This window comes from Lemur catta, chromosome 1 (genome assembly GCF_020740605.2).
Source record: "Lemur catta isolate mLemCat1 chromosome 1, mLemCat1.pri, whole genome shotgun sequence".
In the NCBI taxonomy this organism is placed as follows: Eukaryota; Metazoa; Chordata; class Mammalia; order Primates; family Lemuridae; genus Lemur; species Lemur catta.
Window position 1 is genome coordinate 271,757,681 of NC_059128.1, and position 25,740 is coordinate 271,783,420.

The following is a 25,740-nucleotide window of genomic DNA, read 5'->3' on the forward strand; positions in this document are numbered from 1 at the left end:
TGCTCTCTTGGGGAATTTTTGGGAATTTTCATTCTTTGCCTTTTTTTCTTCCCCTTTGAGTTTCTTACAGAAGCCTTAAGTTAACTGAGATAGATAGTAACTATTGCGCCTCCCTCTCTGCCCATTTGTTGCTCATCTTAGAAAACCTACAGTTAATGTCATATTTAATGGTGAAATACTGAACACTATCCTTGTAAGAGAATAAGGTGAGGACAACCGTTGTCACCATTCTCACTGTTTAGTCCTTGCAATACGGGAATAAAAAGAACTAAGAAACATAAAGATGGGAAAGAAGTAAAACTATCTCTATTTGCAGACAACACGATTGTGTACATACAAATCCTAAGGAATCTACAAAGTAACTATCAGTACTAGTACGTGAATTAAGTAAGGTTGCAGAATTCATGGTTAATATTTTAAAAAATAATTTGTGTTTACATAATAGTAGCAAAAAACCAGAAAATGAATTTTAAGAACCAACTCTATTTATAGTAACCACAAAAAAAAAACCCACAAAATACTTAGGAATAAATACAACAAAAGTTGTGCAATCCTTTACTAAAAAGATCATGATTCTGAGAGAAATGAAAGAAGTAACTGGAGAGAGATGCCATGTTCATGTACTGGAGGACTCAATTTTTTAAATATTGGTTCTCCCCAAATTGATCTATACTTTCATTGCAATTTTAACCCAAATTCTGTCATCTCTTATAACTCAATACTAAGAATAAAAAAGCCCAGGTGAATTAAACAGACATTTCACAAAAAAAGATATACAAATGGCTAATAAAGCACTTATGAAGATGCTCAACGTCATTACTCATCAGGAAATGCAAACTAAAGTTCTAGTGAGATATGAAATATGTCCATGCAAATGTTCATTGATCATTTATGACAATAGTCTCAAACTGAGAACAGTGCAATCTTTATATCAGTACTCCATCACAGTCAAATGGATAAAACAAATTGTGGCATATCCGTATAATGGAATATTACCCAGCAATAGAAAGGAACAAACATCTGATGTATACAATAACATGAGTGAATCTCAGAATCATTAAGTGGAATGAAAGAAATCTGAAACAAGTACATAAAGTGCGATTCCAATTATATAAAAAGAAGATGCACATTCATCTGTGGTGATATAAAGCAAATCATTGGTTACCTGGAACCAGAAGCACAGGAGAGGAGAAAGCTTGAAGGGACATGTGAAATTTTGAGGAGTAATGGAAATTTCTGTATCTTGATTGTGGTGGTGGTGGTAGTGGTTTTATGCACACATAAAATTGTCAAAGCTCATTCAGTTGCGTGCTTTTAAATAGATGTAGTTCATTCTATTGATATATAAATCATAGTTCAAAGTCGATTAGGAAATAGTGACTGACAAATGCTAGATATAAAATACATATGCTGTAAATAAGCTTTGTTGGTGTGGACCAATTTTAATTGCTAGTTTCTATTTTCATAACAAAGATGTAACAATCCCATTAAGAATCAAGTAGCTGCCAAATATATTAAGCAAATAAAAGACTTCATTGTTTCTTAAATTCTTTGTAGTAAGAAGGTATGACAGTGGAATCCATTAGTCTTGTTTCTGTTCTGGAACTTGGATTTCCTACGTTCCTTCTCATCTTTCTTCCTTTATTCTCTTACAAGCTGTTCTAAACTTATGACCTAGAATTATTGAAGTTAGATTTGTTGATTTGGGAAGTAAAAAACCTTTTGTTTCTAACCTCTGAGTAGTGAGTCTATAAAAAACTTTTTCAAACTTCTATAACAGTTCAGACTCCTCTAAAGCTTAACCCTAGTTATATAATTTCAAATATGGTTTTAGATCCAGTAAATATAACAAACATCCATGACTTAACTATTAATACATAATATTTAATATTAATAAAAGTAAATGAAAAAAGAAAAAACCCAACTTTGCCTGTCTGGGACCTCAAATAGTATTGTAATAATCCTGAGCTGCAAAAATTGTAGCGATTTTTTTTTTCCCATTTAAAAACATGTATGGCATCTTTAGTTACATATAGTTTTAACATAAATTATCAGGTCATTTACTGGTCATCATTTTTGCTGTTGCTATGAGCACTTCTGTATTTAGTTCAGACTCTTTCTTTGTTTTCCATTTTCATTTAGCATTTTAAAAATATATTTGTGTGCCTTATCCAGTCATACTTAAAGTTTTTCTTAAGGCTGAGAGAAATGACTTTAGAAAATGTGATTGTGAAAAACAGATGTTTAAACACTTGTGACATTTAAGCCCACAAAAGGTTAAAGAAAATAGCAAATCTTGGTCACTTGAGTTATCCTTCCTGGCTTTCCTGGCAGGGGAGTCAGGCCTTGGGACCTTAGGAAGAATGCTGTGTTAAATCACTGTCCTGATTTAAATTTCCACAGACTTTTTGATGCAAAGTTTCTTTGAGAATTGGAGAGTGATAGAAAGAAAAACCGTGGCTTTAAAAAGATTCTTTCTTATGGGCATTGCCACCTTAATTTTAAAATAATTTTTAAAAGAAAGGCCCTTAAAGGAAAGTCAGAGGTGTTGGGTCCACATGATATTGCTGGGTCTTTGCCATCCACTTGGAACACTGAAGTCAATGTTCACCACATTTCAGAACAACACTCAAACTCTGGATATCTTGGGTATGTTGTAACAGGAACTGGTTGAGGAGATTTTGAAGCTTGGACTGGAGCTAAGATGCCTTGGTAAGAGGAATTTGGCCTGTCTTCTGAGCCATTAAAGACCCTGCCCTGAAAATTGAGTGAGGCAAAAGTAATCGACAGGGTGGTAGGTGGTTGGCAGAAGCAGTGAGAAGGAAAGGGTGGAAGTCTCAGATGGCCACTCGAAAGCAGGGGAAGGCAGTTCTGAGGAGTAGACCGGGCTGCAGATCCAGGGCATGGCTTTTATTTGACAGTTGCCTGTGTTGCTCCATTTCTGATGTCCACAGGTCACCACCTGTAGCCAACCACACACACACAAACCCTTGACTCACAGAATGATGGCGGAAATAGTTGTTCTCATTAATCGAATATTGTGGTTAAATGAAAGTTGGTCCCTCTAGGTTGTCAAGCAGAAAAAAAAAAATGGCCAGAAAGTAGATTTTGTTTGCAGACTTACTGTTTAGAAACATCCATATTGCTGTGTAAGTTGATTATAATGACCATTGGTTGTCTCTTTCTCCCTGAGGCATCATTCTTGTTTGACCATATCTAGGTTATAGTCTTCTTGAATGTAGGGATAGTCTTTTATTTGTATTTTCATGGCACCTAGTGCATCATGTGGCACAGGTAAACCCTTGTAGGAAGACCAGTTGTCATTGTTCAGTGAAATAAAAAAATGGATATTAATGGCCTTTTTCTTTTAAGTGAATCATTGGTGTTAAATTATTTACTGTACCCTTGTACGTTGAGAATTGAAATACAACATAGTCTTTTGAGATTTGAGGTAAGTAAAATTCCAGCTCTTTTGTGCACATGGGACTTTATCCCTATAGAACATTCTTATGAATTTCTGTTATATGAAGTATTATATACCTGGCTCCATGATCAGATGTTCACCTTAGGTTTTTAAGTTTCTTTTTAAGTAAATTATCTTTAAAGTATTAAAATGTGATAAAGCCATAGGATCTTGTTTTATTTTCTGTATCATATTGAAAGCAAAAACATCAAGTGGTAACTGTATTAAAACTTAAATTGTGTATATTGAGCAGAGAGCAGAAGTTACTTCCAAACTGAGGCGCAGGAAGCTTTAAAATGCCTATTCATCCTTTATCAGTATTAGTGAATGAATTGGCAATTTGCTAAGGTCAGCAAACCTTTATTTTGAGTTATAACAGTAGTATATATTTCCAAGAATGTGGAACAATTCAGGTGTAACATAGGAATCAAAATTTGGTGTTAACAAATTAATAGAATTTTAGATGTGGAAGTCTGGAGTGTTATATTTTACTTTTTAGGTTGGAGAAAAGTTAGAAGGTGCCTGATGGACATTAGAAGGTTGTGTGCCGTTCTTATCTGGTGTTGTTGCATAGTCAAATTATTGGGCAAAAACGGATTGTGATCACTTAGGAATTAGAATGAGGAAACTGAAAAGAACACCGTCTGTAGTGCCCCGTGCTAATGAGAGCCATGGTGCATGCATCTTCATTTCCACAAGTTGGTTGTTTTGGCTGTGTTTATAGTTGCCAACCAACCGTTACTTTTCTTTGGCCAGTTGTCTCACAGGTATGTTTCTAGCTCCCAGATGGATGAGCTGGAGCTCCCTTTTGCCCGTAGTAGCTCTGGAAAAGCCATTTAAGAACTTTTCTCTGAGTGCTTGGCTCCGTGACGTTTTGTCTATATTGGAATAGCTGAATGGGCTGTGTATGGAAGAAGATTTAGCTGATCTGGGTTTTGGAATTGTATTAAAAATGACAAGTTCATTTAGCAACAAGTACCTGTATTAGACTGGATACTCTACAGCGGTCCCCAACCTTTTTGGCACCAGGGACCCGTTTCATGGAAGACAGTTTTTCCACAGGGGAGTGGGTGGTGGGTAGGTGGAGCTCAGGCAGTGCTGCCAGTGATGGGGAGCGGCTGTAAATACACATGAAGCTTCACTCACCTGCTGCTAACCTCCTGCTGTGTGGCCTGGTTCCTAAGCTTCATGAAAGACAGTTTTTCCACAGACTGGGGGGCGGGGTGTGGAGGGGAATGTTGGGGGGCTCAGGTGGTAATGGCCGCCAGGTTCCTAACAGGCCACGGACTGGGTGTTGGGGACCGCAGATCTATTATATGCTTGGGATATGGCAGAGGCAAGGTTGTGACATTTAAGTTGAGAACTAAAAGCTGAGGTGTAAGCATGAAAAGTAGATGTCCAGGTGGTGGGCACAGGATATGCAGAGGCCCTGACATCTTAGGAGTGTGGAGCCTCAGAAGCAGGAAGGGAGGGAGACAGCAGCTTGAGGTTAGCCTGGGTTAATAGGTAGAAAACCTGACCACACAGGTCTTGAGAACATGTTAAGGATTTTGAAGTGATCCTAAGTAATTTGGAAGATATTGCAGGTTTTCAGTAAGGGAAGAATCACTTTGATATGGAGAGAATAAATTGGAGGGGATCAAGAGGGGCTTGAGGGGTGTCAGACTTTTGTTACTATTGTTATCATTAATAGCTAATGTTTATTATTTGCTTGCTGTAGGGCAAGCACTGTGCTAAACCCTTTTCCCTCATCAACTCATGTAAACTCCACAACATCCCAGTGAGGTGGTGTCATCCCTGTTTTATAGATGAGGTTAAGCAACTTGGCTAGGGTCATAGAGCTAGTAAGTGACAGCTGGGATTTGAACCCAGACAGTATAAGATTGTAAATCCTGAGCTGTTAGCCACTGGGCCCATGATTTTTAGTGCGTGAGGTGATGGCCATTAGTGGGACTTGAAATTAAATGGATCACAACTGGTATTCTTTTTACAATTTAAATATAGTAGTAAATATCCTTATTAAATGCAAAGTACTCTGATAAAATATTCATAAGTGAAACTTGATTTCACTTTGTATTTTATGTAACTGTATTTGTACATTTGTGAGCTTGTGAGCTATGGCTAAATGGCATTTGTCCAGGCAGGAGCTGATGGTGGCTTGGGTTAGAATTGTGCCAGTGCATATGGAGAGAAGAGGACCTCAGCATTAGGAGGCAGAGGCGGCAGGACTCAGTGAGAGATTGAGTGTGGGAGCCCCAGATAGCATCGATCGTGGTGCATGCCGCACTCAGAGACGGGCTCTTCTTGGAGGGGTTCTCTTTGGTGGCTGTTTTACCACCTGATTCTCTAGTTTCTCCCAGCTGCAGCTCATAGGACTTGGGGTTGGCATCTTGCCCAAGAGCAGCAAATCTGTAAGCTGGCTGTGAACCCATGAGGTGATCTGTTACTGAAAACTGCCTAAACAGATGTGGAGCCAAGAATAAAGGCTCTCTTTGGAATTGGAGGTGAGCAGTGAGTCAACTGGTAGCAGGATGAGAGGCAGCAGGCCACACATGCATGAGGTGGGCTACCAGCAGCTTTGGAGTGAAGGTGTAGGAATTGTTTATGCTGGAGCCACCTTGGGATCCAAAGAACCTTTAAGTCCCAGTGTCCAAGGCCTAGAGTACTTCTCTTTCTGAAGGTCAGGTGCAATTCTTTTGTTTCTGGCTTTCTGTGAGGTTCATTTCCTCATTCTCAAGCGTAACCTTTTAGTAATAGGCAACTCCCCACATTACTATAGTGGGTCTCCATAGTGTGCACTCAGCTAACACTAACTGGAGACAGAATGGTGGAGTAGTTAAAAATACTCGATAGAAATTCCCCTTTGTCTTATTGGTCTTTTGTTGTTGGCCAAGATACTTCTCACTGAACCTTGGTTTCCTCATCTGTAAAACTGGGATGATAGAAGAACATCCCAGGGTGGTTGTGAGGAGTAGGTGAGATAAAGTGTTATCTAGCACTTAGCTCAGTAGGTGGTGCAAAATTAGAGCTTAATAAATACTTAGTGGTTGATTTTTTTTTTTTTTTTTAAGGACAGTCTTTGAAGAGACTTAAACACGTTTATGAACAAAAACTGTGGGAAGGAGCCAGCCTAGTGGGAGAGGCTGTGTATATATGAGAGAGGGCGTTAAGGTCTTGGATCCCAGAGAAGCAAGGACGATATGGGATCAAGAGAAGATGTTGCGGATTGTTCTCAATAGAAGAGAACCTGATGGAGGTGGGAGGAGGGACTTTTTTTTGAGGTTGGGTTCCAGTTTTGGTCGTCTGCTGGGAGAGATGCTGATTGAGGAGAAAGGTGGCAAGTTGGAAAACAATTATGGAGAACAGGAGACACAGACATACGAAAGAATTGATAAACAGTGCTGAGATCCTGAGATTGTACAGCATAAGTTTGTAGTTATACCAGTCTGCGTGTTTTCATAGTTTGTTTGTTTATTTATTTATTTATTTCTGGTGTGCTGTGTTCAGCAGAATGATGAGATGTAAAAGCAAGAGTAGTATAGTTTTAAGGGTTTGCCAGCCAGATGCCAGGAAGGAATAAGGAGGCTGGGGTCTTAGGTGCAGGGACATAGGAGGGCAGGTGGTCAGCGGTGAAGTTTGGCCTGGCTGGGGAGGCCAGTGCCCTTTGGACAGGCTGTACAGTCTCGGAGAAAGAAGAGAGCAGTGGTCTGTGTGGTACCATCTACAGAAGATACGTAATTTCTTTGAATGGTGGTTTTCCTTATTATCCCTAGCACTCATTCCTTGTATTGGTAACTGAAATATTGATACCAATTGCTAAAAGGAATTTACTGCTCTTTTGTATGGGCACAACCCAAAGTTTGAATTAGTTCTAGTTGTAATTTAGAAGTCACCAATGATTTCATGTGGTATGCTGAATCAGTAAATAACAAACTGTGATGCTTAACCTTGGTAAAGTTTAACCACATGGTGAGAAATTTTATTTTCATCAACTGTTTTTTAACATTCAGTTATACTGAAGACTTTAAAAATAAACACTAAGAAGCAGAGGATTTTTAGATGCATTTCATGTGTTTGAAACTAAGCCTATCTTTGAGGTAGAATTCGCTGGTGATTTGGGCCTGGTCTGTCTGAACTTGAGTAGTCCTTGTTTCTCCTTTCATTTTTGTTTGGAGGGTAGTGGATCTGAAAACAGTAACATTTACTCATTCACTGACCATTTGAGGGCCTCCCGTGTTTCAGGCAGTGAGGAAGGTGTCAGAAGAGCCGAAGTGAATGGTGCAGGGATGATGCCCTGAGGAGCTTATCCTCCGTCCCTGTGATCACCACAGTGGGATCCGCACTCCTGGGATGCTCACCACAGGCCTTGGGGGGCTGGAAAAAAATATTGGAACTTCTCTTTTAACTTCTTTCAACTCCTCTGTGTTTCAGAACATGTATATCAGAATAGTAGTACAGGTATGAAGAAAACAGATAAATATACATGTACTGGGGGTGCTCCCCCCATTTTGCCAGTAGTGTGTATGTGATCAAAAAAATATTTGGAGGCGTGTTAATATGTATTTTAAAAAATATGAACTTTTAATAACTTTCTCTTATGTTTTAAAATCTTGGAAAACCAAATGTTTCTGCATATGTTAAACCATGCTCTTAAGGAGAAAGTAATATAGTTTTACTTGTTGCCTATATTTGTAGCGTGAAGTAAGACTTAATGTATAAAAAGACTCATTACCGAGATCTGGACTGACAAATTTGAGTCATTTTCTTCTTTGTAGTGGAGGAACTTTACCTTTTGTGGAATGGTGTCCCTTATTATAAAACGCTAAACCCACCCACTGTCTGTCAGATGTTGGGGGATGGGGCGAGGAGAATGTGGAGTGCCATATGCCTGTTCTGCTGTTCAGTCTCATCCCAAGGTGTTACCTCTGGGGACTTCCTCTCCTCCCCCCACGTTGTCTTAAAGCAACAGGGTTGAGATGCCACCCAGAAATTTCCTGGCCTCATCTATTTGCTCATAGTGTTTTCTCAGTGTGAAATGTCTCACTTTCAGAGAGCCATGAAAATACTTGGTTCAGAAAGTTCTTCTCTCCCTTACCCTAAGAAACTTTATCCAAAATTAGAAAAACTGCTGTCCAGAACCTATTTAAATGAGGTATACTGAATAAATGCTTCTAGGTTGTTCCTCTGGAAGATTTTATTTTCATTTTTATTGCAGTGATGAGTATGCATTTTAATTTATATTTCACAATCTGGCATTTTTTAAAGCCTTTTAAAACAAAATTTTATTTAAGTGAAATATTGCGTGTGTCTTTGCAGGTTGATGACAATTAGAAGCATGCTTTCCACTGAACTTCCTTGGATACCACTTGTTATGCAGAATGTCTCTGAGTGAGAACTCGGTTTTTGCCTATGAGTCTTCGGTGCACAGCACCAACGTTTTGCTCAGCCTCAATGACCAGAGGAAGAAAGACGTGCTGTGCGACGTCACTGTCTTCGTGGAGGGTCAGCGATTCCGCGCCCACCGGTCCGTGCTGGCGGCATGCAGCAGCTACTTCCACTCAAGAATCGTAGGCCAGGCTGATGCCGAGCTTAACATTACTCTGCCAGAAGAGGTGAGAGGGCCCTGTTCTGGCGATTGTAACTTCATTTTACTTAATTAAGTTTCTTAGGGTTTATAAAGTTAAAACTAAAGCACAATGTCCTTGTCAGGTGGCTGAGGAGTATTTTCCAGGTTCTGTAGCAACCCATTTCCTTGAAAAATCATTAATTTTGTAAAATCATTAATTTTGGGTGTTAGTTAAAAATATTTATTGAGCAGTTGAATAACTTGACCCACTGATGTTTTTTTTGATACAATAACCAGATGAGGGCACACACAGTGCATAGTAGACATTTGGAAAGGTTACGGCTTGGAGAGGCCATGTGTGGCATTCTCTCCCTGTGGACCTTTTCCTGTGATCGCCAACTATAACTAGGTTTAGGGTTCTATAAAACGTCCATTTCCCCAAGACATTCCCCATGAAAAGTAGATGTTCCGTAAGTGTTCTTTTTTCTCCCCATTTTTCTTTTTTGAGATTGTTTTTATGTGTTATAGAAAAAAGAAATGGTTTTGTGTCATATTTATAGAACCTTAGTTTTACATACTATTTTTCCCTGGCATGTTCATAAATGTTTGTGTCTTTGTTAACGTCCTGCCTCTGAGAGACTTCTCTCTCGGGCAGAGGAATGATGGTTACACTGACTCTTACTAAGAGTGTCAAGCCTTTGGTATTGGGACACAAGTAGAAGTTGTTAAGAGGAATATGGAGTAAGTGTTTAGAACTTCCTTGTGTACGACAGGTCCACAAGTTGGTGTAGGATGTGCCCTGTTGGATACAGCTCAATAAACTGTGCCTACATAGCTTGTTGCTGGCTATGCATACTTCTATGAAATTGTAGCTACAGTTTTAGGAACAGATAGATTGTCTTTTCTATGGCAGAAGTCAGAGTGAATGGTGCAGTATCAAGAAAATGGCAAATAAAAGGCCAACCTATAGAGTAGTAATTGTTTTAAAAAAGAAAACATATCATAATGGAGATATACTTACTATGGTTCATATTTTCAAATGATTTCATAAGACGTTCCAAGTAAAGCAAAGTTTGAGTCATGAGTTTAGGAGGAAAGGTGTGTGCATGCACGCATGTATCTAGTCATTCATTCTAATTTGAATTGTAAATCATCAGTTCAAATATTTGAAGTGTTTCATCATAGTGACAGATTGAAAACATTGTGTAACTTACTGTCTTAAAGGCCTTTTTTAGGCTATTTTAACTTGTTTTTAAAGGTTTTTATTTGAAAATTTTGTAAATTCAGGTACAGCTATAAGAAATAATGTGGAGAATACCTTTTTTTTTTTTTTTTTTTAGACAGAGTCTCACTCTTGCCCGGGCTAGAGTGCCGTGGTGTCAGCCTAGCTCTTTACACTTTGCCTGGTGTTCCCCAATGGTAACATTTTGCAAAATCACAGTATAATATTACAACCAGGGTATTGAAGTTGATACAGTCCACTCATAGTATTCAGATTGCCCCAATTTTACTCTTACTAATCTCTGTGTGTGTAAATTCTATACAGTTTTATCCCCTGTGAAGGTTTGTGTATCCACCACCAGTTAAGCTACTGAACAGTTCTAACATTGAAAGATCCCTTGTGTTGTTCTTCTATAACTACACCCTCCTCCTTCCCATTCTCCATCCCTTATTCCCTTACCTCTTCTGTCCTTAACCTCTGGCAACCACTGATCTGTCCTCCTCTTGTAAAGTTTTGTCATTTCAAAAAATGTTATTTAAATGGAATCATACAGTATGACTTTCTGGGATTGACTTTTTTCCACTTTGCTGATATTATCCAAGTTGTGCATATCAGTAGTTTCTTTTTATTGCTGAGTATATTTCATATTACCAGTTGTTTTTTTAAAATACTTTGACCTATTGAAGGAAATCAGGCTAACTCTAGTTTGGGCTATTACAAATAAAGTTGCTGTGAACGTTTGTATGCAGGTTTTTGTGTGAACATGAGTTTTTATTTTTCTGGGTTAAAAGACCAGAGGTGCAGTTGCTTTTATGTTCTCAACTGCCAATGTGTGAGTGATCCAGCTTCTCTTTGTTCTCACCAGCATTTGGTGGTGTCACTATTTTTTATTTTAGCCATTTAAAAGTTAGTTAAATACTCATAGCTGAGCATGGTTTTGTGCTTTTTTTTTTTTGAAATGGAGTCTTGCTCTGTTGCCTGGGCTAGAGTGCCATGACGTCAGCCTGCCTCACAGCAACCTCAAACTCCTGGGCTCAAGAGATCCCTCCTGCCTCAGCCTCAAGAGCAGTTGGGACTACAGGCACATGCCACCACACCTGGCTCTTTTTTTCTAATTTTAGTAGAGACAAAGTTTCACTCTTGTTAGGCTGGTTGGTCTCGAACTCCTGACCTCAAGCGATCCTCCCGCCTTGGCTGAGCATATTTTCAGTGTCCCAAATACTAATAATATCTTGATCACTCTTACAGGAATAAAGTGAATTAAAATTAGTTTTGTGTTTTTAATCTAGTATAAGGCTTTCTCTGCACTTCAAGCAGGTTCCATTTGCCCCTCAGTTTGCAGAGGCAGGTTTAATGTAAATGGACATTTCTGCTTAAAGATTTTGTTACCTAGAGTTCATGAATTTTTACTGAACAGTGGTGAGGCATGATTTTAAAAACTCCACTTAGATTGCTTTTTAAAACCTGAATCTTAGTATTTTATTATTGGAAATCTTTGGCATGAGCTGAGGTAATAGTTACCATTTACTGTGCATTTACCGTGGGTCAGGACTTCTTTGTAAGTGCTTTATGTGTATTTTTTTATCCTTAAAAATTCTTTTGTACTTTGTAACAGTTGGAGTTGTTGAGCTGGGCTAGTAACAGACACATGGCAGCTTAATATGTGTGTAGCAAGTTGTGACCATCCTGCTGTATTTCATAGATGATTTATTTCTGCTAACATGGGAACATTATGGTAATATCTTATGTCTTCATGTGAGTAAACTGTAATTCGTGTGCAGTTAAGGGTGGAATCTATAAAGTAGAGGGTTTCCAGTAAACATGGTGTGATAAACATGCTTTTCCAGGCTCCCTTAGTTTTACATTGCCTAGAAGAATATTTTTTTCTTATCAAATTAAAATATATATTTTATAATTATCACAAGTTATACATCTCTCTATTCCCCTTCTCTTTTTACCTACTAGACATCTTTCAAATGATGTGATTGTTTTTATTTTGTATATTAACAGGTGACAGTTAAAGGATTTGAACCTTTAATTCAGTTTGCCTACACTGCTAAACTGATTTTAAGTAAAGACAATGTGGATGAAGTGTCCAAGTGTGTGGAATTTTTAAGTGTGCATAATATTGAGGAATCCTGCTTTCAGTTTCTCAAATTTAAGTTTTTGGACTCCACTGCGGACCAGCCAGAATGCCCAAGAAAAAAATGCTTTCCGTCACGCTGTCAGAAAACGGACCTTAAATTTTCACTTTTGGACCAGAGGGATCTAGAAACTGATGAAGTGGAGGAATTTCTGGAAAATAAAAATGTTCAGACTCCTCAATGTAAACTACGCAGGTCTCAAGGAAATGCAAAAGCATCACCTCCTCTACAAGACAGTGCCAGTCAAACATACGAATCCATGTGCTTAGAAAAGGATGCTGCTCTAGCTTTGCCATCGTTATGCCCCAAATACAGAAAATTCCAGAAGGCATTTGGAACTGACAGAGTCCGCACTGTGGAATCCAGTGTCAAAGACGCTCAGGCTTCTGTGCAGCCAAATGACACATCTGAAGGTGAATGCCTGGGAGGGGCCCAGGAGTGTGCAGATTTGCAGGTGGTTTTAAAATGTGAAGAAAGTAAATTGGCAATGGAACCTGAAGAAACAAAGAAGAAAGATCCTGCTCCTCATTGCCCAACTGAAAAAACAGAAGTGACTCCTTTCCCCTACAGTTCTTCCACAGACCCTCATGGACTGTATTCTCTGTCTCTTTTACACACATACGACCAATATGGTGACTTGAATTTTACTGGTATGCAAAACACAGCAGTGTTAACAGAAAAGCCTTTGTCAGGGACAGATGTTCAAGAAGATAAAACGTTTGGTGAAAGTCAAGGTTTACCTCTGAAATCCGACCCAGGCCCCAGGGAAGATAGTAGCCTTGCCTCAAGCGATCGGAGTAGTGTGGAACGAGAAGTGGCAGAACACCTAGCAAAAGGCTTCTGGAGTGACATTTGCAGCACAGACTCTCCTTGCCAAACACAGTTATCACCTGCCGTGGCCAAAGATGGCTCAGAACAGATCTACTCACAGAAACGGTCTGAGTGTCCCTGGTTAGGGATCAGAATCAGTGAGAGCCCAGAACCAGGTCAGAGGACTTTTACAACGTTGAGTTCTGTCAACTGCCCTTTTATAAGTACTCTGAGTACTGAAGGCTGTTCAAGCAATTTGGAAATTGGAAACGATGATTATGTTTCAGAACCCCAGCAGGAACCTTGTCCGTATGCTTGTGTAATTAGCTTGGGAGATGACTCTGAGACGGACACAGAAGGAGACAGTGAGTCCTGTTCAGCCAGAGAACAAGAATGTGAGGTGAGCAGGAGTATGTTCTTAATTTATTGTTTTAATAGCTACTAATTGGGATTTACTCTGTGTCAGCTCCCATTGTATCACCAGGGCTATGAGCAGGCCCAGGCAGGGAGGAGGAAACTCCTATGCAGTTAATTATAAGACTGTGTGATAAATACCAAAAGAGAGAGATGAAATTTGAAGCACTTGTGTGTTTGTGTATTTTAAGTAGGCATATTTGTATTAACCATGGAGTAGGTTCACAGCACATTGGCTGTGTTCGCACATGGGCCATTTAACTGTTTAAATCAAATGCCATGCCCTAGAGGAAAAAAGAATAATGATTCTGTGGTCATTATGTGATAACTCCTAGAAAATTGCAGCATATATTCAGTTCATTGCTACAGGGATCTCTAGACCTGGAACCTAGTCACTGAGCAGTGGTTTAGCAGTGATTAGTTGTAGGAATGTGGCTTCTAATGAAATTTTTTGGACCTATATTTTTCATGGCCGTTGATTTTTTTTTTCCCCCCTTAGCCATTTCAGCTGTTAGTTTCATGAATGTTTTAATAATTTAGCATGAGTTACATACATGTAGCTGGTATGATATTAATCATATCAGGCTTGATCTGTGTACTCTATATGAAAGTTTATATTTGATAGCTGCTGTTTATAGAATATTACTATAAATCCAATAATAATAGGGTTCTGTTAATTTAAAAAATACTATTTAAAACAATTTTTCCTTAATATGTTTTTGTTTACTTTTCAAAGGTTGAATTTTTAGAGTTACAGTTTATAGTTTCTTTTTATAAATTACTTTTCTATTTTACCCATTGCATTTTTGCCTTTTCTTAGGATTTATTTTATTTTATATTGTATAAGAACACTTAATATGAGATCTACCCTCATAAAAAATTTTTAAGTGTACAATACAGTGTTGTTAAATATAGGCACAATGCTGTACAGCAGATCTTTAGAGCTTGCTCATCTTGTATAACTGAAACTTTACCCACTGAACAGCAATTCTGCATTTTCCCCTCTGCCCAGCCCCTGGAAACTACTTTTCTACTCTCTGTATCTGTGAGTTTGACTATTTTAGATACTTCGTATAAGTGGGACCATGTAGGATTTACTCTCCTGTGTTTGGCTTATTTCACTTAGCATAATGCCATTCAGATTCATCTATATTGTAGCAAATGGCAGAATTTCCTGCTTTTTATAAGGCTGAATAGTATTTGTTTATACACCCACCACAATTTCTTTATCCATCCATCTCAGGGATATTAGATTGTTTCTATAATTTGGCTTTTGTGAATAGTGCTGCAGTGAATATAGGAGTGCAGATATTCCTTAGAGATCCTGATTTCAGTTTTTTTGGATAAATACTTAGGAGTGAGATTGCTGGATCATATGGTGGTTATGTTTTTAATTTTTTGAAGAACCTCCATACTATTTTTCATAGCAACTGTACCATTTTCCCACTAACAGTCTGCAAAGATTTGTTTCTCCACAGCCTGTCCTTTAGCATTTTCTTTGGTTTTGTATCTGTTAGATGACATAGGTTTGAAGGAGCTTTTTTTTTCCTTAGTTTTGGGAGGAGGTGGGTTGGTGATTTAATTTAAGAACTAATATGTATATGTGATTATATCTATAGATTTTTATGACATTTATAAATGTAGCATTCGGATACGATAAAGACTGTTAAAAATAAAACATTTTTAAAAATTTAAAACATTTTTTGTAATTCCTGTAAGCTTGAAAGGCAAGCTAAGTAGGTTGCCAGACTGAGCAATGTTTCCGTTGCATTATTGATAATTAATATAATTAAACTTCCACAATTTTATTATTTTTAAAAAAGTTATCTTCTCCTTTTTCCAAATGTAAGTACATTGAAAATGAACTTTAAAATATTCATAAGACTTTTCTAACCTTTTCTGCATTGGCAAGTGAAATGTGTAGCTTTTAAAATGAGTTATGTGAGGCTACCATTTTCTTGACAGAAAAACAAATTTTCTGAAATGCTTTAGAAATTACTAGCATAATTATACCAGTATTAAATCAGTGCTGCATAGTAATATTAAAAGAATAAAATAGATTTTATTTTTAGGTTGTAAAAACATCTGTGGGGTATTAACATCCAATAGTAAAATAAATTCTATCTTTCCATTTTAAGTATGTTAATGCTTGTGTTAATATGTTTGATTTGCTGAAAAATATCTGCTTAATTATCTTCTGAAATAGACCAGAAATATCAAGTATATTATCAGTTTTTATTATAATGGATTGTATAGAAATTGGGAATAGAGGCTTTTTTAAAATCTAAAGTTCTCTGAAAAGGCTAGACATATATCTTCATCTTCTTAGATTTAAAGTATAATTACAAAAGTATAATTACAGCAATAATTACTAATGTTTATTTTACATTCTAGGTAAAACTGCCATTTAATGCACAACGGATAATTTCACTCTCTCGAAACGATTTTCAGTCCTTGCTGAAAATGCACAAGCTGACTCCAGAACAACTGGATTGTATCCACGATATTCGAAGAAGAAGTAAAAACAGAATTGCTGCACAGCGCTGTCGCAAGAGAAAACTGGACTGCATACAGAACCTTGAATCAGAAATAGAGAAACTGGTAAGTGACAAGTTTCCTGTTAATATTTAAATTCTACCATTCTCATGTAGAGGAAATTACTATTTAAATTCCTAGGTCAGATATAATGCTCAATTACATATTAATTTTCATATGTATCAATTACCAATTTAGGAAAAATTATATGGCATTTTCAGAAAGATTAGGAAATAAAAAAGTAGGATTTTCATAGACAAATTTTACTTACATAAGTATTTAACATTTTTAGCATGACATACAATGATATAGAACTTGAACTATTTCTGGGTGCTTTTTTAAAAAGATTTTCAAATTAAGGATTTTACTATCTACCTAATCGTTAGTGGTTGAGTAAAGGTTAAAGAAATTATAAATCACTTTAATTTCTCTGTGATATATTTGGTGTCCATAAATGCTAATATTCCAAATGTTAGTTTAAATCAACTGAAGACTTGAGTAACTTATTTTGGCTGATACCAGAACAAACACATCAGCCAGGATCTTTCCTAAGGGAAAAAAGTTCTGGTAAGATATGGTGATATAAGCTGAAAATTTTAATATCTCATGCGATTTTAAGGAAGATTCATGCCTGCTTATTGAATCTTATTTTCTATTCCAGCATCAAAACACAAATTAACTGAAAAATGGATTAGTTTACTCCCCTGTTTCTCTTTTCCCCTGGTGGTTGGTGGAAGGAAGCATTGCATGGGAAAGGACAGCTGTGGCCGTGCAGGCCCACTGAGGGTAAAATATGGTTAAAGACAGCAAGGCAGCAGCCTAGGAGTACTAACAACATTCCTTGAATATTCAGTTTTATGTCTTTGTTAATTATTGGTGAAAGTTTAAAGTTGTGATTGTAGCAAATTTTCAAGCATGAACGTTCTTGCTATGAATGGCAATTAAACAGCAACAATTTAGAAAAACTTGTGCCTTTTTATGCCTTCAAGAAAAGCTGAAATATAACAATTTATTATTTATATAATATGCATATACTTTACATAAAAAGATGAAATGTAACCATAAAAGGATAAAGGAGAAACTAGATGTTTTACAAATGGAGGCATGAGGGTTATAAAAAAATCTGTATGATATTGCTGAATAATTAAAGTTGTTAGGACTAAAAAGGAAAAGTTATGAATTCCCTCGTATTTACTCAGTGCTTTTGGAGTATCAGCCATACCTTTAAGCACTGGTGTTCTTTCTTATTATCCAGCTTTGAATTAAACACTTACCTGCCTTTAGATAGAGTATGGCATTTTGAGCTTTAGTTATTGTTCTGTACGGTAACACAGAGATGCTTTTTCTACGGTGGGGTTATGGGAAGCTATTTGAAGTCTACAGAAAATTGTACTACTCAGGTTCTTAGTTCTACTTCTGATAGTTCAGTCTTCCTTCTCAACTAGTTGTCATTTATAGCTGTCAGAGTTTATCCAGTTCTCTTACTCTCCTAAAAGTGTTTTAACAAAAATAAAAATGAAACAAGCCTTTCATTAGTAATTTACTTTATAAATAGATACTAAACAAATACATTTGAGAACTGTTACCCTTTAGAACTACACTATTTCCTGGTTCAAACGGTTTATTTATATTTTTTGATTGAAGTCAGACATTGGATTGCTGGATTATTGGTATTTTTACTAAATTTCAGATATCTAGGATGAAAGGCCTTGCTAACTTTCTTTGGGCACTCTGACCCTGCCTTTGCACTATAAGAGAGAAGTGAGAGAGACTGTAAAATTCTGGGCTTCTAAATCAGGCACTTAGTAACTTTGGGCAGGCTATTTAATTTCTCTGTGACTTAGGTTTCTCATCTGAAAAAATGGGATAACATTAGTTCTTTTATGGAGTAGGTGCTCATTTTGAGGATTGAGTGAGTTAATACATCTAAAGAACTTAGAACAGTGCCTAGCACCATAGTAATTACTCAATAAATATTGCATGTTTATTATCAGTTTCCAGTTTTCTCATTCTTAATTGGCTTCCTTCCTAATGTTTCCACCTAAACTGTAAATTCTGGGTTTGGATTTTACTCTTATATTGTAGTTAGGTTCCTTTCATATGGTCAATGGAATAACTACCGGTTAATTTTCAATACAAAGTAGTGTTTAGTTTCTCAGCAGTTTTTAATGAAACCAAAAATCAGAGTGGTTAGTACCCTGTTTACCTATTGTATTAATTTGGACTCTCTGGCTTCAAGAGACAGAATGAATGAATTTGTTGTAAGGAGATAGGTGTGTTTCATTTAGAAGCTAGAGAATGGAGCCAGGCTTCATAAATAACATGGAACAAGAAAGTGGAAGACTGCTAGGAACTCAGGGACTCTTCTCTCTCAGCTCATCTCTGCACCCGCTTTGCCCTCCACCCACAGAATGGCTGTGTGCTGCCAAAGGTGTATGGGAAGAGTGGCTTTTGCACAACTCCTGAGTAGTTTCACTCTCCTGCAGGGACTCAGCCAGAGACCACAATTTTAGTCGGTTCTAAATTCCTAGCATCTTATTAGCCTAATTAGACTCAGGTGTCCCCTTCTGTGCCCAGTGTGCAGGGACAAAATAACAGAAGAGCTAAGAGGAGTCCTTTCTGGGCGGGCAGGGACCAAATAGCAAAAGAGCTAGGAGTCCTTTCTGGGTGGGCAGAGCAGACAGCCTGACAGGGGTCTGCTGCGCACAGATAGGGGCCAATCTGAGCTCTGTTCACTCTCTGACCTCTTCCGAAATAACCCCAAAGAAGTCATTTTGGAGTTTTTGTATCAGTGACTTGCTGTGTGTTTCAGCTTCCTTGGACTCCTGACTTGGTGCTTCACACTGGTCTGAGTTACTGTGGTCTGTATAGGCAAACTCCAGTTACAGAATGTGAGGGGCATATTGCAGATTTCTCTTCTGCCACAGATGTCTTTCTCAGACAAAAAAAAAGCAGAAAATGTGCTACTTATTAGCTAATAAGAATAAGGAAGCTGACCCTTCTCCTATAAGTAAAGGAATTTGATCCTTAAGATATTTATTATGTTAAGAAGTATGCTTGGACCCTGGTTATTGGGTGATGTTATTGTTACCCCTTGTAAAAGAATACCAAGAGGGGTCACAGTCACAGTTTTGTATTTAGTAGCATAGAGAGTTGAGCATACAGAGGCATGTGAATATATATATCTGTATATAATATAGATATTTAAATATCATTGAGATGTTACTTTTTGGAAACGCGGCCGGTAGATGGGCAGTGTTCCCAGCCTTTATAGTCTTTTAGCAAACCTATTTAAGGGAAATTGCTTGTTTCATAATTAAACATCCATTTGCATACAGTGAATGACTGATTGGGTTTAACATATGAATAAACTTACATTGTCCAGACAAAAGGCCCCATATTTTAGTATGAGTCTTTGGCTATTGGCTGCTTGTTTTCCTAGAGAGAAATCTTAAAACTTTTTGCAACTAATCCTGAGACTAATATCATAATAGACTGTGGATGGATCAGCACATGAAAAAAAGTTTTGATTACACTAGAATAATCATTCTAAAATGTTTGCAAAGTGAGTCAGTATTACAGTCATGTATAAAGGACACTTTTATAGTCTCAATGTGCTGGGAAAGTCATAGGGAGATGTTAGTTTGCATTCAACAAATACGTTAAATTTCTCATCAAGAAGTTCTGTCAGAGTCTAATAGAACCTTTGAAGAAAAAGTGTGTATTTATTTGGTGGATAAATCGTTAGTATTGACTTTACTATTTATTTTGAATTTTATAGTATATTAGAGGTTAGGCATTAATTCAGAACTGCTTTTACTATAAGGATTAAATATGCATAATGTACAAGCCAATAAAACGTGACTTTTTAAACTAATAAATACAAGGTCTTTGAACAAAGTTGAAGAATCATTCAACTTCTATTAATGTGTTTGGCTTATAAAGCTCTTAGCTATATAGCGTTTTGTATAAGGTCTAAGTTTATTCTTTTCTGGAAGATGAATTCTTAAGTTAGAAAATATACATGTCTCTGATAACCATTTTGGCCTCAGATGTAACCCTGAAATGAAGGGAACCTTACTTTTTGAAGAAAAATAGATAAATTATTAATACTAAAATGTATTTACCTTAGAGAGTATCAAATGTTGTTATGATATCAACTTACAAGTGATCAGAACATTCACAAATCTCTTGAGCTTTGGGTTGAGTGTTCAGACACCAATTTGTTTCATTACCCTTGTCCATTGTGATGCGGCAGAAATAAAAGGATCTCACCTGTCCTTAGTGGTTTGTGTTTTGTGGTTAAGATTATATTTTATTTAAAATAAATGTATTCTGTCTACAACCAGTCACATTTTACTGACCGCTCCACCAAAAGAAACTCTGATGGTCCTTCTGGAACCTGTCCTCTGTCATTCTGTGTTGCCCTTGGGCAACATTTCCTGAAATGTGGTCTGTGTACCATGGGCATCAGTTATCTGGGAGTGTCCCTTAAAGATGGGCATTCCTTAGTCCCATCCCAGACCTGTGGGAGGGGCCCCAGAGCATGCATTTTATACAAGCTTCCAAGGTAGACATAATGTACATTGTTAATTCTGAGAATTCACTGCAGTAGAGCACAGAGGTCAGGTGGAGGCTTTGGAGACAAATGGCTGGAAATCCTGCCTGGCCACTGAGTAGCTCTGTGGCCTGGGGAAATTGCTTAACTTCCAGTACCCACATTCCCTCATTGCTAGTATGGGGATGAGAATAATACTTACATCAGGGCTGATGCAAGGATCAAATGAGATCAGGGATGGAAAGTTTTTCCACTGCCCAGCACATAGTCAGGCCTCAATAAATACTAGTTGTATTTTAAAGAAAAGTGATTCTCTATTCTTCCTAGAAGTGTCTGCTGGTCACTACATGTTAAATGTGCTTGGTACCAGGAGATCAAAAATGAGTAAGACATAGTCCTCACTTACAGTCTCCTAGGGAGCCAGACTTAAGTGTGTTGTACTTTGTCTCACCACCCCCTGCTCCATTCCAAAAATTACAAGCTTTCAGAAAAGTTGAATGAATGGTACAATAAACAACAATATACTCTCTGTTTAGATTCAACGATTATTGAAATTTTGCCAAATTTGTTTTATTTCTCTGTCTTGGTCTCTTCCTTTCTGCCCCCTCTCTCTCTCTCTGGCTAGGTCTCTTCCTCGATTTATCTGTCTTTCCGTGCCTGGGTCCCTGTGCCTCCGTCAGTTAGTCTTGGTCTTTTTCTGACCCCACTAGGTTGATCTTGATCTCTCACTGTCCCTTCCTGTCCTGATAACTTGCTATTTTTTTGTTCTCTAGTTCTCTTGCTCTGCTTTTATTTTCTAAATCATTTTAAAGCCACCATATTATGACACTTCATCTGTAAATGCTTAATTAAACATGCATATTCTAGAAATAGACATTTTTCTATAAGACCAATATCTTTATCACACCTGAGAAAATCAGTACATTATAAATATTATACCTGGTTCTTATTCAAATTGTCCTGACTTTTCTCAAAATATTTTTCATAGATTTTTTTCAGTCATCACATAATATATTTGGTTAAGCCTTTTCAGTCTCTTAATCTAGAATAAGTCCTCTCATTTTTTTTAATGACAATAACTTTTCAAAGAGTCCAAGCCAGATTTTTCAGAAAATGTTCTACTTTTAATATGGATTGTTTCCCCATGGCTTTATTTAACTCATTCCTCCATTCCTTTATTGCGTATAAACTGGAAATGTTTGAGTAGTTGAGATGAAACATTCATGAGTGTTGTCTTTCATACTGTGTCCCCTGGGGAGGCACAGTGTCACGGTGGTCCCATGTAGGTCGGTGGGAATAGCCAGATTTCTTCATTTTCAAAGCTATATTTTTCACCCTTGTAAATTGCTTAGTGACTTGTGGCGTGTTAGCTAGGCACTTGGTGACTGTGGTGTTCCTCAGTACTCCCACATCCTTTGGCTTTTATGCCAGCGTCCTTTGCAATGGGGATTACGTTTATTATTTGGCATTCCTCTTTAAAAAGGATTTTCGGCCAGGCGTGTTGGCTGGTGGGTCATGTCTGTAATCCTAGCACTCTGGGAAGCTGAGGTCGGAGGATGGCTTGAGCTCAGGAGTTCAAGAGGAGCCAGAGCAAAACCGAGACCCCATCTCTACTGAAAATAGAAAAATTACCCCTGGGCATGGTGGAGCACCCCTGTAGTCCCAGCTACTTGGGAGGCTGAGGCAGGAGGATCATTTGAGCCTAGGAGTTTGAGGTTGCAGTGAGCTATCGTGACGCCACTGCACTGTAGCTGGGGCAACAGAGCGAGACTGTTTCAAAAAAAAAAAAAAAAAAAAAGATTTTTCTTCCTTCCTCTTTTCCCTCTGTCCTATTGTCCTGTGGTGTTGCTGTGGACTCATGGGTTAACTTTTTTGGATTCAGTTTGTTAGAATCAATAATAATCATTAGTCTTTTTGATGTTGACATTTTTTCAAATTTGGTCAGGGAGAGCCCCTTTAAGCCAACTGCTGTCCTGTCAGCATGACCCTATTATAGCTGCTGTGCCATCTAACACCTGTCGTAGACTCACCTTTTACTTCTCTTGTTCCAAGATTTGGAATCACCCATTTCTCCAGAACGCCCTGGTTTCTTTTTACAGATATTGGACTTTGGAAAGCATAGCTGTTGCTGAAGTGTTACTCCTTCTGGGCCCTTTCAATGGGCACAACTAGGAAAGGTGTGTGTGTGTGTGTGTGTGTGTGTGTGTTCATGAGTTCATTCACTGTATATATTAAGTGTCAGTAAAGGAAAATAAAAAGCATATTAGAAATCATGAGTCTATGATTTCCAGTTCAAATTTAGCAGCATAGAGCTTTTGTCTTTGCTTCTTTTATATATTTGTTTTATCTCTTATCACTTGCAGGGAAAATCTTGACTTCAATTATGTTAGTATATTTCCTATTTGCTTTATCCTAAGATATACAGTAAGTCTGCATTAGGTCATCAATAGGTTCTTGAAAGTGCAACTTTAAGCAAAATGATGTACAGCAGGTTCTCAACTAACATTGTCTTGAACTGTTCAACATCGTTACATTATAAAGTTGATGAGAAAAAACTTGGTTTTGTTATTTGTCCTTTCACTTAAAATTGTAGTTTGGAAGAACCTATGAATGGATGATATTAAGTGAGGACTCACTGTATATAAAATAGTTGCAAAATTACAATCAGTGTTACCATTAACAATAAACAGATTGAGTAAAATTGATATTTATTTGCCTTTTTTGTTCTTAAATATATCCCAGAGTGTGGAAGTTTAAAGTTATTTGAAGTAATTCTTTGCCTATGTTACCAATTTGATATATAATGAATTTGTTTTTATTTATATTACTGAGATTTACTTGTTACATTTTTTATTTGTTTAAATTAAACAAATTTAGTTATATATTTAAATTTAATTTATGTGAAACATTTATATGGTTCAAAAGTTAAAACTGTTGAAAAAAATTTTTACTCCAAAACTTTTATCTGCCCTCTCCCTATACCCTACTCATAGCTACTTCCTATAGGTAACCATTTTCATTAGTTTCTGGATTTTTTTCCCATGTTTCTTTTCTAGAAACATGTTAATATTATATTTTATGTGTATTCTTATAACCCTTTCTGCTACATTGAAGTATTTTGTATACATGGTTCTGTATTTTACTTTTTTAACTTAAGAATTGGTTTCTAGAAATATTTTTCTTAGTTCAGAGAGATTGCCATTGTTTTGACAGCTCCACGTTACTCTACTGTGGCTGTATATAGTACAATTCAGACCAGTCTCTTAGGGGTGGACAATTGGGATGCTGCAGTGAATAACCATCCGTTGTTTTTTCATGTTTAAGGAGATGTAGCTTTAGGATAGATTCCCAGAAGTGGAATTGTTGGATCAAGGTTAAATACATGTGCAGTTTTGTTAGATATTAATAAATTCTCCTCCACAGTGTTTGTAACATTTGGCTTTCCACCGGCTGTATATGCGTGTCCATCCACAGCCTTAGCAAAAAATTTGTTGTTAGCTTTTGAGGTTTTTTCCCAGTCTGATACTGAGAATTGGTATTTCACGGTAGCTTTTATTTTTCTCTCTCTTAAGAGTGAAATTGAGTACTTTTTTCATATTTTTAAGTGCCATTTATAGGTTTCTCTGACCTATCTGTTCATAGGTTTTACTTAGTAAGGAACTATTAATAATAATTTTCTAGCAATAAATACTCTTTACCTTAAAATAAATCATCACTGTCATCTATCTGGCTCTTTTTGTGCCAAATTCTTCTCTTTATCTTTAATTGGGTGAGTTATATTTAGAATCTTTAAAAAAAATTCTTATATTTAAATAAATATTGTGCACTAGTTATTCAAAATATGGATTTAAATGTAAAGTTACTTCGTTTGCATAAAATGTAGGATGGCACCAGAACAACAGTTTTTATTCTATATTTTATAGATCTGTGATTAAAGGCACAGCACTTCAAACTTATGACTCATACATTTGCTTTTGTAAGAAAACTAAAATATATTGTGGAACTAGGTAGCAGGACACTGGTAATGAATATGTTTGGGAGGTATCTTTAATAATGATGTTATGAAGTGATTACAGTTGAATTATTTTTATTTTACTCTCAGTTATTAAGCTGACTGCTGTTGTAGTAAATTTGTTTTAAAATTAGAGTGAAATGGAAATGTCAGATAATTGCCTAGAAATTGAGCTGTGTAGGAGTTAGCTTAAAGTGCAGAGGAACAGATGGGACCATTTAATTTATAGAAATAATCATAGTGGAGTTCCAGGGATGTACCTATTGGTTTTATTAAATAGTTGTTGTGAAGAAGTAAGCCATCTTGTATGGGATATACTTAAAGAATGTTGTCATCCCTAATTTAGTGGGCTGGAAGGGGTGAGAATATTTAAAGCTCATATGGATATTTGTATAAAGATGCAGAAGTTGTAAAATAGTTGTAATATTCATAGTATCTATAGGTTAAGTAGTGGTCCTAGTTTCTGGGAGGAAGCTCAAGTACTCATTAGTTTGTTTAACCACATTTAATTTAAAAAACCAACCAGCAGTTGAAATTTGTAGATTGCTCTTTAGAACAGATTTCATCCCTAGTTTGATAGAGGAATCCAAGGCTGAATAGTGCTGTGACTGAAGAAGGATACTGCCCACTTTCCTCTGGAAGCTTTGTTTCTGTCCTCATTTGGATTGACCTCTGAGAGGCCATAAAAAGAAATGGGTGTGGATTGCATTAAATGTGTTCCTTCTCTGGGCAAGTAGTAGGTACTGTTCTTGCCCCCTGGGCACCTGCAGACTCCTTTTATCAGAAGAGTACAACTGCATGAACATTGATCTTGGTTACCTGCACATGCACACAGACATGCAAACACACATTCTGATTCTTGATATATTTTTTTTTTTAAAAAAAGAAAGTATAAAAATGTGAACAAATTGGAGAATACTTTGCAGTATAAAAATTTAAGTACTTTGTATTCATAGCATATCCTCTCAAAATATTAGATGGCCTTAAAATATTTAAAAACTACCAGTAATTGGATT

General features: G+C 37.0%; 1 protein-coding gene across 4 annotated transcripts in view; it reads left to right on the forward strand.

Annotated features, from left to right (window-relative positions):
* Positions 1–25,740, forward strand: part of BACH1 (BTB domain and CNC homolog 1) — a 96,355-nt gene that overhangs the window by 13,495 nt on the left and 57,120 nt on the right. For 3 of the 4 annotated variants that reach the window (XM_045540518.1, XM_045540521.1, XM_045540519.1), the window contains exons 2-4: positions 8,780–9,075; positions 12,262–13,605; positions 16,014–16,220. In XM_045540518.1, the coding sequence (XP_045396474.1) occupies positions 8,842–9,075; positions 12,262–13,605; positions 16,014–16,220 (1,785 nt within the window). In that variant the 5' untranslated portion in view covers positions 8,780–8,841. Of the gene's footprint in view, positions 1–7,621; positions 7,922–8,779; positions 9,076–12,261; positions 13,606–16,013; positions 16,221–25,740 lie in introns of those variants that run through there. The other variant, XM_045540520.1, reaches the window with a different exon arrangement.